The 13,229-nt window shown below is 39.2% G+C and overlaps 2 protein-coding genes across 7 annotated transcripts in view; one reads left to right on the forward strand and one right to left on the reverse strand.

Moving 5' to 3' along the window:
- The window catches only part of LRBA (LPS responsive beige-like anchor protein), a 367,997-nt gene extending 362,066 nt beyond the window's left edge, over positions 1–5,931 (forward strand). For both annotated transcript variants that reach the window (XM_066547964.1, XM_066547965.1), the window contains 2 exons: positions 2,236–2,387; positions 4,392–5,931. In XM_066547964.1, coding sequence (XP_066404061.1) covers positions 2,236–2,387; positions 4,392–4,482 — 243 coding nt within the window. In that variant the 3' untranslated portion in view covers positions 4,483–5,931. The remainder of the gene's footprint in view (positions 1–2,235; positions 2,388–4,391) is intronic.
- Positions 5,932–11,819: 5,888 nt separating this feature from the next.
- The window catches only part of DCLK2 (doublecortin like kinase 2), a 78,610-nt gene continuing 77,200 nt past the window's right edge, over positions 11,820–13,229 (reverse strand). For 2 of the 5 annotated variants that reach the window (XM_066547967.1, XM_066547966.1), the window contains one exon: positions 11,820–12,666. In XM_066547967.1, the coding sequence (XP_066404064.1) occupies positions 12,454–12,666 (213 nt within the window). In that variant the 3' untranslated portion in view covers positions 11,820–12,453. The remainder of the gene's footprint in view (positions 12,667–13,229) is intronic. The other 3 variants (XR_010783480.1, XR_010783479.1, XM_066547968.1) reach the window with 2 other exon arrangements.

Raw genomic sequence — 13,229 nt, forward strand, 5'->3', positions numbered from 1 at the left:
TGCTTCAGTTTTCCTGGACAGTTGGAGGATGAGGCTATAAGATCAGGGCCTGATATCCTCGACTGCTTACATTTCTTTTCTTCACAACAGCAGGGCAGGAGCCTCCTTTCAGATGAAGTTTTTATCCTCCTCAGGGTTTCTGTAGTAGTAATTACTGAGACCCATATGGAAAAAATGCTCACACGCTGTGAGAAAAGTCAGTCATGGAGTCTTCCAAAGGTTGCTGTTGGGAATCAGCTTAAGTCAATGCTTTCTGAGGTGGGGAATGCTGAAAGTTTACGGAGTGATAAAGGCAATGCCTGAGATAAATAGAGAACTCTTATTCAGGAAACTCCACAATATGAGAATGTGGTGTATTCACTGAAACTGGTAGGATCATCTCCAAACATGGAATAAACCTGTAATACTGTAATTACCTGTAATTGCTTCTGCCAATTTCTTGCCACCCTCAGAAGGCATCAGCTGGTGTAAGAGCCATAATGAGGGATGTGGGACTCCAGACAGCTCTTCAAAATGCAGTTTATTACATCTAAGAGGTTGCAGCAGTCCAGGGTCATTGGTGACAGAGCTGTGCCTACAGCTGTCAGCTCCAGCTGCAGGCAGGCCTGGAGACCCTTTGGTTTTGGTTATAGTGCATTATATACTTTTCTTTGCTGAGCATCTTAATGCAGTAGAACCAATCGATACTTTAACTATTATCTATAGCCTATCATAACTACTATAATTACCATATTCATGTTACTATTCTCCCATCACTAAAAGTTTGTACATTACAATTTAAGCTAGAACAGCTTTCTTGCAGTGGAAAATTCTGAGACTTTTTTTCTACTTGCAACATTGTCAGACTTGTTTGCCTGTGCTTTCTGCTTGGTAAAAACATCTTGTTTGAGGTGGGTTTATTCTTTGCTCTAAGTCATAAAAATCCCTTCTAGCTAACACACCCTTTGCCTTCTTAGTTATCCAGTAAGACTGGTTCAGCAATTCTTTTCTGTATCAAAACTTGCTTCCATCTTTATTTCATTCTCAGGTTCTATATTCAAAAATCTTTCTGCCAAGCATACATATCTGTGAGACTTGTCAAACTTTCATCCTTCCCAACAAGCAAGCTCAAAAAAAGATTAAGAAAATTCATGGGCACATTTCCATAAATAGACACTAGAGGGAACTTTCTGATCTTCCTAATCCAGTGATTTTGGGTGCTGTGGTGCATGGGGGGTGAGGGCTGTGTGCTGACCAGGCTGGCAGCATTTCCTGCTGCCATTTTTGGAGATAGACCTTTGGGCTAGATGGATCATGGTCTCTCACCCCATAAACTGGCACTTGCTCTGATAAAATTTCAAGTTCAATTCTCTTAAGACCCATTTTGGCCTATTTACACTGGGAAAATCTTTCTTTTAAGAAAGATTTCTCCTGAATCCTGTCAATTTAATATCTGGTAGTATCATCTGGTATAGTCTTCAGGTAAAAAAGGAAAATTATTCTTTTCGGCATTCAGTATGTATCTTGATTTTTTCCCAATAGCACACAAAAAATACTAAAATAGATTGAAGAATCCTGTTTGAAGAAGTCTTGACTCAGTAAACCAGTGATATCCCATCTTTCATCATGATCTGGTTCCCAAATAAAGATTTCAAATACAGATTTGCCATCAGTCCCCATGATGCATACAAAACAGGGTATATGACATTGAATTTTTCAGAGGCAGTTTCAGGATGGATGATAAAAGTGAGCACAATCTCTCTTAAGAGAGGTGGATCATTATTTTATTAATCCAGTGCAGGAATCTAAAGTGCAGGTCTAAATTAATTTTAGTGATTCGTATACCAGTTCAGTTCCTGTCAACATTCAGCTTCTGCTAGGCTGGTATTAAAGACCCTTGGGGGAATGTCAGGTGCTATATTTTAATGCCAGTGCTGCTGCATCTTGTAAATCTAGCTAATTAGAAGAGTAAATTTCTTTAGCTGACCTCATATTGGATCTTTGGAACATGGAATAAATCACAGGTCAGGTGAGACTTAACTAGTGACATCTAATGTATAGGAGATTTGTGCATAAGAGCATTAATTCTCTTGCTGGGTAAAATAACGTAATAATGTTGCTTCCCAAAAGCTTGTGTTGACGTCAAAGTCTCCCTGGACATTCAGCTATCAATAGGAAACCTTTTATTGAAAGGAAAAGTTGGGAAGTACGAGACACACACATTTATCTGACCAATCTCCCTGTGCTTTGCCCCAGGCCATTCAGCTGAGTCGGGATGGACAGTATCTGCTCACAGGTGGAGACAACGGCGTTGTCATGGTCTGGCAGGTGTGGGACCTCAAGCGGCTCTTTGCTTACCCAGGCTGCGATGCTGGAATCCGATCCATGGCCCTGTCCTATGACCAAAGGTGAGACCAAGTCTGGTCTAGAGTATTGGGGAATACATATTTACAATTAAATCGTGCTTTTGTCGTTGTTCTAATTGTGATTTTCTGTGGGTTACAGATCCCAGTGATTATCTTGAGAATTCTGTGCTGGCAAAAGTTTTTTTATTAACATGTTATATTTAGGGCAGATAATCTTTTTCAGGATTTCAGCTCTTTAGGGAGTGAAGAGAGATCCAAGAAATCTTTCTTTGGCAGACTTTCAAGATAGGCTGAGTTATTGATTTGCACCAATGTACAGTGTGGGTCACATGGAGGTGGAAGGTTACATGTGTGCTTTCATCTCTCTTCTTTCCCTTACAAGACGAATCACATTCCTCATTCCAGACTTTAGTGTTAAAAATAGAACAGTTGGAATAGGTGCACAAGAAGGTTCCCTCCACACATCCATATATTTGCCAAGGCAAAGTGTCATTCTCAGTTCTAGAACAGTTATTTTATCTATATACAGCGTGACCCTTTCTGAACAATCCTCCTGCTGAAGGTGACCAGTTAAAATTTTTACTGCAGTTTCACACTGCACTTTCCAATGCAGCTGTATTTGACAATACTTCAGTGCTTTTATCACAAAAATATTGTTTGTTTATAAGATGGATGTTTCCCATTTCATCTGTACACCTTTAGCTTTCAGGCTAGGATTTTATTTGCTGTGGTGTATTTACTAAATGGTGTTTCTGTGTACTTTTCAAGCAGATTTGTCTCCTAAATCCCTTACGGATGTCTACATTATGCAGTAAAGCATGTTGTTGAGTCTCTTAGCCTTCCACTTACTGAAATCCATACTGAATGTTTTAAAAATTTTTATCTGTGTTTCTAAAACTTACACAAAATGAACTTTAAAAAATCCAAACCAGTAAAACCTGTGAACTTCAATGAAACACTGAACAGCTTCTTGAGAAGCATAATTAGAGAATATTGGCATTTCGGATAAGGTGGCTTTCCATTAAAAAGAAGCCCTTGCTGTTCAATGTATTACATTGTTAAATGTAATCAAAAACTGTTTTTTAGTAATGTAATCAAAATGTAAATGTAAATGTAATCAAAAAATTTTAGACCTTGTAAATTTTGCATTTAGAGAAACTTTAGTTAATGACATGTTAATGAACTGAAATTTATTATGGACATAGAGAAATTTATCCATTGCCTCAAGTTAAGAACCTATGCACTGTGGGTTGGAAGACAAGGAAGAGATTTACTCAGAGTATTTTACTGAGTAATTATTGATTAATTACAGGTAATTACTCAGAGTTATTTAAAAGACATTTTAATGTAATAGAAAAACAATCAAAATTGTACTGTTGGCATGAAATAGGTGATCCTACCAAAATGCAATGTTTTGATGATCTCATACTTATTCTTCATTTTGAAGAAAAGATTTGCAGCCTTTTACTCTGAATTTTTTAATTCTAAGGCTTTATTCCCCCAAAATGCCAGGATTTTATACATTCTTATAGCTCTGATTTTTGTAATATTTTAATGAGACTGTAGAGAAAATGATCCAGAGACTGATTGTGTACTGTGTGAGGGCCATGGCTTTTCAAAGACATCTAAATGATCTCCAGTAGCAGGCCAAGGGTAAGGAATTCAGAAAGAAAGAGTGTCTCAGTGGGAAAGCCTGGGATTGCTTTCAGGAGCTTCCAAAACAATCAAAGACTTCAGTTTTAGTATTTCCAACTGAAGGCTTGTGCCCACACCCAATTCCTTCATGCAGGTGTGCTGAAATTGGGGCAGTTGAAACTGAAATGAACACTACTCCTGGCCTTCCTTCCCTTTGCTGCTACACCAGGGCTTCATACCCTCTCCAATACCCCCCCAAAAACCAGCCAAGAAGTAATTCTGGGGCATCCCAAGTGGCCTTGCAGGACAGGAATGCTGGGGAGCAGTTCTGTTGTCCAGCTCTCAGGAGCAGCTTTAGGCTGACCACACGTGCATTGTGTGTTTTCTGACCAGTGAATCTGCTTCCCTCAGGTGTATAATGACTGGAATGGCGTCCGGGAGCATCGTGGTTTTTTACAATGATTTCAATCGCTGGCACCACGAGTACCAAACCAGGTACTGACCATCCCAGAGGCCGGGACAAGCACTGACAGGAGCAGCTGTGGCCAGGGGGGAGCTGCACACAGCACTGCCTCCCTCGGGGTCGGGCCGCCACACGGCTCCTTATAAATACTTCTATTACATCTGAATGTAACTTCAATTTGCTGGAAGAAGCAACCTATTTTTTAAAGTTAATTGCTATTTTTGTAGACCTCGCTTGACTTTTTTGGGGGAAGGGCAAAGAAGCAGAAAACCAGCTGCTGGGTTCTGTAGTTAAAAAAAAATCTATATTTTTAGTCACAATGAGAAGTCTATTTTGATCCCTGTATGTAAACAAAACCTAAAGTAAACATGGTTAAAACTCACATTCTAGCTATATTACGAAGAAACAAATGTTCCATCTGAAGCTTTATCTACAACCTTGAGGAAAATATGATTTTAACATAATGGAAATTAATTATGGTATTGGGGGAATTTTAATCTGTGCTATCTGTACCACACTTTGTCTCGTACTTTTCCAAATGATTGTACTACATCAGCACTGAAGTTTCTGGGAATCAAGGGGTAATATTTAAATTATGGTTAATGTAATTTTAAACTTTGCAAATCATTTCCATCAATGTTACTCTTCAAGCATGTTTCTAGGCCTAGACAATTAGTTCTTTTTTAGTTGTATGTTTAGTGCGGTTACGAGAGAAATCTGCAACGGAGTTTGTGTTACATCAAGTGTGAATCCTTTTTAGTTCCTACCTGGCATCTCCTTCAAAGCACACCAAAATGTGGATTGTTCCTCCAAATCAGAAAGGCTCGTTTTAAGGCTTCAAACCAGAAGCCCACAGAGGCAGGTGTTCTTTAGCAGGGGCAAGTTCCAAAGCACATTGCTGCTGGTAGACTGTGAAAGCAGGGAGGCAGCAGGAGCTTGCTGGTGCACAGCCCCTATACAGCAGCAGAAGCACAAGATTTGCAGGCCACTTTTTCTTTCTTTTTTGTCAGAATGTGCCCCTGCAATACTGTAGCACGTCATATTCCTTTTCTGCCTAGAGCAACAATGTCTTTCGTATTTTGCTGCCACCAAATCCAGTCAGATCCTGCTTAGTCATATTAAATTACCTCTTTCTTTTAGGAAATGAAAAATAATTTATACTAAGGAACAATAAGTTATTTTGGTGTTGCATAAATCTACTTTTCTACAAGATTGCTGTGCAGAACTCTGTGAAAATATTTGTGAAAAGAACTGTTATTGTTTTGTAAGTCTGTATTGCATAAAATCTCCTTTGTATGTTGTGATCTCTGAGTTGAAATTTACATTCCATATCTGTATTGATGCATACATTTCTCTAGCTGCCTACTAGAGCAGTTTTTGGTTTTTCTAAGCATTTAACTACTCTCTCTTTCAGTAAAGATTTGGAATGAGAAAATTCCGTTTGAGTGAATAAATTAAATAAAATCACATTTGTAATTGAGACCTTCAGTGGAGTACTGGGTTCTTGTGATTCAGGGTATGTTCCTAACAGAGGAAAGGGGTGCTGTGGCTGATGTATTTAATGTACTTTTGGGGTGTATGAAATGGTGTTTTCTGTGCTTTCTGCATTTTCATACCAGAGTGATTGTGGTGTATCAGTAGTTACATTTTCATGTTTTGTGTAGCACAAAGGTAATGGGATTAAGGAAAGGCTGTAGTGGGTCGTGTCTGTTGGAAGTGCCTGGTATACTGAATATTTGTTATGCAAAACTGGTATCTCACATTTCCTGAAGTTCAACAACATTCACAGCCTTGTATCAGCAGAGTTTGAGGGGAAATTGGAATGGTCTTGAACTTAAATTTGAGTTTGTCTCAAGCCAGGGGTGGTTTTTCCTAGACTGGGTTGGAGGGAAAACAAATAAGAAAAAGGGTATATTTTGCCAAATGGAAATCTTGAAAGACTTCTCTTTATGAGGAAACATTAACTGATAGAAATAATAGCTCCTGATCTTGGAGCCAAAATATTTCACGGGGAGTTGATTTGGTAGTTTGCTTGTTTGAGAAGGGGCTCTACTGGATCAGGAAATGCTTTCCCAGACTGGAAGCACAGCTGTACCTGTGTGTGCTGTCCTGAGTTGCACCTGACCCTCCTTGGGAAGCAGCAGCAGCTGCTGCAGTGTGGTGTTTTGCCTTTGGAGTGCTGCAGCCTTTCTGTGGGAAAGGACACCTTCACCTTCTCCTCCGTGAGCAGGCCTGCCAAGACACCTCTATTCTGGACTTCTCGAGTGAGTAGGACATCCCCTCCTTCCACAGGTGAACCCAAACACCTTGGACACCACCCTGGGGCCCAGGTGTGCACTTGGGATCTCAGCTTTGGCTGGAGTAGTCCCACCTCATGCTGTTTGTGATGAGATGAAAACAGGGTTAAATTTCCAACTACTCAGATACTTTTTACTCTCTTCAGGGCAGCGCCTGTGTCCCATGGATCACCTGAAAGCTGTCAGCAGGTGCCAGCAGCTGGGCCTCATTTGGCTGGTGTTGGCAGAATATTCCTCAAGAGAGGGACAGACCTCTCTCCCCCAAAGCATTTATGCAGAATATTTTTATGTGACAGTCTGGCCTTTCTTTTGCCCTGGTGGTCAAACAGAGCTGCTGCCAGCTGTGGTTATGGGAAGTGCTCTGCAGCAGTGCTGCTTGGTTGGGATGTGCAGTACTTGGCAAATGTAGCTTGAAATCCCTTGTATTTTCTATCAGTAAATTGCTGATGGAAATGCTGTAGGATCTGGCAAGAGAAGATGGGGTGGTCAGAGTGGGGGTTTCTCTGCAGGAAGTTTGTGCTGTGGTGCTACTGCAGGCAGAGCTAAATGAATGCTCAGACTTGAGAATATTTCTGCAGTTGTTGGCTCTGTTGTGCTGTCTACACCTGAAGGCAAGCTGGGTACGTATCTGTTGTTTCTTGCCCTGACATCCCCTTGGTAGGCTCTCACTTCTCTGCAGCACTTTGTTCCTGTTAAACATCCCAAAGAGCTGATCTGATACCAAGGTAATAGGAAGTGAATTTTATTGCAGCTTTAGTCAGGACATAATTGTTTTTAGTTGTATTGAATAAGAATGGCTAGGTAAGGTGACTATCTAGATTGTAGTTTTTCCACTCTATGTCCTAAATTTCATATTCATAGAGATTTCAGTGTGCTTATGGTATGTATGGCATACTTCTTTTTTCTTTCTCCCAGAAGTAATTCAAGGGGAATAACAGATCACTATATTGTTGTTGAGAAACTGGGTTTATCCTTATTAAATAGAACCAGAGATGGGCCATTCTGAGAGTGCTGCTCTAAGCCAGTGAGACCTCTCCCATTCAGGGTTAGGATGTTTGTGTAACACTTGCAATGAGTCACTTCCATGGATTTACCATATGATACATCATTAGATGAAATCCAAAGTAGTTTAATTTTATGCAGAACCAACCTAAGATCTTCAGTAAACTAATGCAGTTAATGATGCATCACAATTTAAAGCTGCTCTTTAGAAGCTCTGGACAAAAAAAAAGGTAATAAATGGTTTTAGATTTTGTTTATATGTACTGAAATTCAACTATGTTTAACCTAAAGCTCCTCAATTCAAATATAGCCATTGTCATGAAGTAAAAAAATTAAAACATACAAAGTTTGAAAGAATAAATTCTAACTTGTACGTGTACTTTCAGTTGAGACTTATTACAGAGAAGCATATTGTTAGAAAAGGAATGTAAAAAATTCGCAGCTATTTATATATATTGTAGGAAATACAGTTTTTTTTTTAATTAATTGAGATAATAGTGGAAAGTGTAGTCTTGAAAGCAATGAGATGTGTGTATTTAGTAAAATCTGAAATTGCACACAACTTTGCCCCTGGATCAGACATTGTGGTGTGTGCTTTGGAAAGGATGTTGCATTGTGTGGGAATAGACAAAAAGGGGTTCCCAAAATGTGGTACTTGCTGTTTGCTAAATGGACAACATTTGAGAAATGATAATTTATTATTTTATTTTTTTCTTCAAGTTATTCTAGTATTTTTCTTGCTGCTGTGTGAGCTCTGAGCTGCAAAATGTTGTAGGGACAGCTCAGTCTGGTTGTGTGGTGACTTTGGTGCTATCAGCAATAGCAATGTCCAGTAACAGAAATGACTTTGTACCTTGCTCTCCCATTTTGCCTTGCTTATTCTGCGTGCAAGGGATGCTTTTTTCAAGCCTCTGTAGCTACAAAAACCAAAATCTGACCATTTGAAACAAAACAAGTAGTGTAATTCAAGCAGTGTTTAAACATTCAGCATTGAAATGCTCTTGACATCAATATTTCCTCTTAATTGGCAATTATCTCACCTACTATTCTGGGGAAGAGGGAACAGTTTTTGGTACTTCTTTGAAACCTGCACTTTGCATGATTCACACTCATGGCTTCCCGTTTCCAAAAGAAACAAAGGCACTTAAAAGTCAAATTCTCTTTGAAAAAAAACGAAAAGAAAACCCACCTCAAAAACAAGAAAAGAAGTAACACCTTCCTAGTGGATAGTTGCATGGCTGCTTGCTACCACTACCTGCCCTGGAATTTCTTTTCATAATACGAATTTAATTTAAAAAGAAAACAAAAATCCTGCTAGAGTGAATTCCCCTGACAGAAAAGCTCAACTAGATACCTACTTCTGTGCTTTAGACATTGAAGCTGACTGCAAGTAGGAGGGTTTGATTTTCTTGTCTTTTTTGTCATTTTAAAACCATCAGTTTTACCTTACAAGCATTTTGGGTCGGTTGCTAGTTTTGTGCTTTTCTGCTGCTTTCCAATTGCTGTTTGGATGTAGCTTGAAAGAAAGAATGAGTAAATGAAAATATAGTTTCCCATTTAAGAGCTGATAAAGCCAAAGACGATTGAGAGATAAATACATATATTTATGTTAAAGTGAAGGATTCAGTATCAGTATAGATATCAAGCTATAGTAATTAGACCAGTGACTACTGGGAGGAAGAAAGATGTGAAAAACAGGGTTAAATGGGATTTACTGACCTGTGTAAATATTCTTGACAATTAGCTACTGAGTAAAATATTCTTGACAATTAGCTACTTGGTAAAACTAGCACCATAAAACAGCATCTTCATTAATGTATTTTGAGACTTATTTTAATTTTTTTTTTTGTTTTGTTCCAGAAGGGAGTAATAGTCTGCAAGGGTAAATATTGATGGGAATCAATCAGTGGATGTAGTCTTGGGCTGATTTATGGCAGGAGAGGATTCAGTCCTGGGACTTTAAATCTGCAGGAATGGCTCATTGAACTTTTGTGAACAACTACTCACTTTCAAAGGACCTAGAAAGATTAGGATATTTAAAAAGATTTTTTTTTTTTTTTTTAATGTAGGCATGGTAGCAGTAGAGCTGTCACTATGGAGTGTTTGTAACAGTTCTTTCTAAAAAATGTGTAACTTGTTTTCAATTTCTATAATGGTTTCTTTCCCTTTATAACAGGAAAAAAATTCTGAACCAGAACTATTTTTGCCTTCTTCCAGCAGCAACTGGTGGTTCTACAACAAGAGAAGGACTAAATTAAAGTGCAGCAGGTAAGAAAACAAATGTGATACTTAGGGACCTTCATTAAGTGTTTTAGTGTTAACCAACACATCTTTATTTTATTTTTATGTTAAAGTGTGGTATCTCCTGCACCTATGCACAGACTGACCTTATGAGGAAGTATTTTAAGGCCCGGAGTAGTGCTATAGTTTTGCTAAGGTTACACAAAGAGTTGGGGGACTTTCCCAGCTATCCTGTTTTTGTCTGATTGTTGGCCATATGATGATATTTTCCAGCTGTCATCACTATTTTTAAATAGGCATTTTGGAACCTGCCTCTGCTCTGTGAATCAAAATACTTGTCTAAGACTGTTTAGATATTGATCAGTCATGAAGTCAGGGACATGAATTCAAGGTATGTCTCTTTACTTTCTTCTTCCATGAGACAAGGTAGTAGTTTAGAACTGGCAGCTGTTGACCAGGCAAGTGCTGATCCCTTCTGTTATAGGTGCATAATTATTTGTGCAACACAACTCGTTGGAAATCCTTGCCAATCCATTGCAGTTTTTTTTCTTCATAGCTGAATTCATCCTCTTAGGAAAAACAGAACTTAACCCAGCATTCATTATTTGCTTGTTGCTCCCTCTCTGCTGATCTCTCTGTTCTGCTCTTTTGGAGGTTCCCTGTCTTTGCTGGGGGGGCTCATTAGCCTGCTCCACCTGAAATTCCACATCCTTTCTTTGGCTGAGTCTGAGACTTGTTGCAGAAATCACCAACCACACAGGCAGCCAGCTACAGACTCTCACCAGAATCTGAATCAGAAGTTTCTCTTCTGATTAAGGTTGGAATGATAGCTTCATCTTTTTGCACTGTATCAAAAACCAAATTATTTTACAGAAAGACTATTCCCATACTCTTCAAGTATATTGAACTAACTCCAGGGAACCCACAAAGAAGTTAATTAGCAAGGATTGGTTGTAGCCCAACCTTTTTATCATAGTTTAAGACATGCTATGTTTCCCTACCTTTAATACCATTTTCTTGCCAGGATGTTGCACATCTTTCAGCTGCCATGGCCTTAAGTTATCACTTGGCACTTTCTGATCTTTAAGTGCTCTTCAAAAGGTAAAGCAACCATGTTTAATCAAGGCTTTCATAGGAAGCAATGAACTTTAAAACAATGAAGTTTATGGGAATCCCTCAAATTAATTCTATTAAATTGTTTTGGTAGGCATCTAATTGTTCAGTCTCTCCAGGGAGAATAAGACAAGTGTCACTGACAAAATAACTGAGCTCTCAAAGAAAGGAATGACTTTTTGTGTTCTGGTTTGTTTTTTTTTTTAATGAAGAAAGTTTATTGCAGGTCTTTCTTTTACAATTCTAGTAGAAAGTATAGCTAAGAGAAAAAATGAACTATGACCAATTCATAAGAACGAGCAAAGGAAAAGGATTAAGCTGAATACATACTCTATTGAACTAAGCATTATGGTAAAGAGAAAACCTTGTCTATTTTGTGACTGCAGATGAAGGAGAGCTGCTTCCCAATCCTGGTTTCCAGTGCCTGCACCAGGTGAATAGGGGGATAGCACTGACAAACCTCTGATGGCTATTGATGGCAGCTCCTCTATCAGCATGTCCTAGAATTAGGAGCTGCTCAGCTCATCATAGCTTGGATAACATGCAGCAGGCTTTCCCTTCACAGGCCCAAAGTAATTTTATTTTATTTTTTTTTAATCTAACAGGTAGTCTGACCCTGGAGAAAGGTGTGGATGGGACACTTGTGGTTAGGATAGAAAATGGCAAAGCAAAAAGGCTTCCTTCACTCCAGTCTTTGTAACAAATAAACGTCCACTGCTCATGTTTACATCCCAAGTTACTTTATTTAAATTCATATTATCTAAACACTACCCTGCCTGCAAGTCAGATAACAAACTTGATGGAAAACAACCATCCTTCCCTTTCTATCTTCAAATGTTTGTCTCATGATATTTTACAGTTAGTCCACTAAAAAATTCTTTGTGAAAATTTGCCTCTTCAAGTTTAGTAGAAACTTGGCTAAAAATAGAGGCATTGGAATAGAAGGCAAATAGAAATTTTCTTCCCTTGTCTGCCTCTCCCACTTTTCTGAAAATTCCCATCAGAAGAACAGAACAGGGCCTGCTGGTGGACGTGAGGCCAGGTAACTGTTCCCCACCTCACTGCTCATATAAAAATATGGTTAGCTACACCATAAGTTAGTCTATCTAGAGCCCAAGGCTGTGTGAAATGGAGTTAATTATTGACACAGAGAACTTAAAAAACCACCTAACATTCCTGGGGTCTTTCCCCTACTGCTGTTCCCAAGATGTGGTTCGTTCACCCCCTGTGAGAGAGAGGATCAGACCTGGCTGGGGCTTGCTATGAGAGGTGCTCACAAACTGAAAACAGTCATGGGAAATGAAGAAAACTGTGGCCAGGGAGTGGGGGGCTTCAGTTGGATTTGTTTTCCCCAGTGCTACGCACCAGGCTGATCCCCAGCAGGCTCGGGAGAAGGCAGCGTGGGGGACCGGAGTGGCTCAGGAGCAGCAGGGAGGAGGGGCTCAGACCCAGCCACACGAGGATCAGCAGCTGCAGCAGCAATTGCAGAAATTTTCTCCATTCCAGCTCTACCAGAGTCCTGACAGCGCTTGCTGCAGAAAATCTGACTCTCTTTATCTAGAGCTGTGTTCTACAAATAAACAGAACAAACCCAAGGCAAAACATGAAACAACACTTAAATACAGCCCTGTCTTAAGGGTTAAAACAATCTACAAGACATGAACTGCATGCAATACAGCCAGGATAAAAAAGGAGAAATAACATTAGAATAACATAACATAGAAATAACATTTTATATAATGAATTGTATAATTTTTGTGATGCTGACTTTAGGAAATGTAAGGAAAACTTCTCTTCCAGATGTATGCTTGCCATGACGTTGCAGGTTTAAAATTTTTGTCTTGCAAGTCTGATGTGGAAAAAAAGATGGCACGAGTGGTTGTGATAGAGAAGGAACTCGTCACAGTAACTATTAGCAAAATTTATGTACCTGTGTTTTTGCAGACACAAGGAATCAGGTGATGCTTACTGAGGACTCAGTGCTACAATTCCTGTAACAAACCACACGGTACAGAGGGGAAGCCCCTGGGGAAGGTGACAGAACATTTTTTTCTTTTTTCAAGAAAAGGGCCTGCTTTTCTGCTTAGTGGTGAGAGTAGGAAAATGACCTCTCATGGTTGCAAAAAGGCATAA

The sequence above is a fragment of the Molothrus aeneus genome, chromosome 4, assembly GCF_037042795.1.
Source record: "Molothrus aeneus isolate 106 chromosome 4, BPBGC_Maene_1.0, whole genome shotgun sequence".
NCBI classification, from domain to species: domain Eukaryota; kingdom Metazoa; phylum Chordata; class Aves; order Passeriformes; family Icteridae; genus Molothrus; species Molothrus aeneus.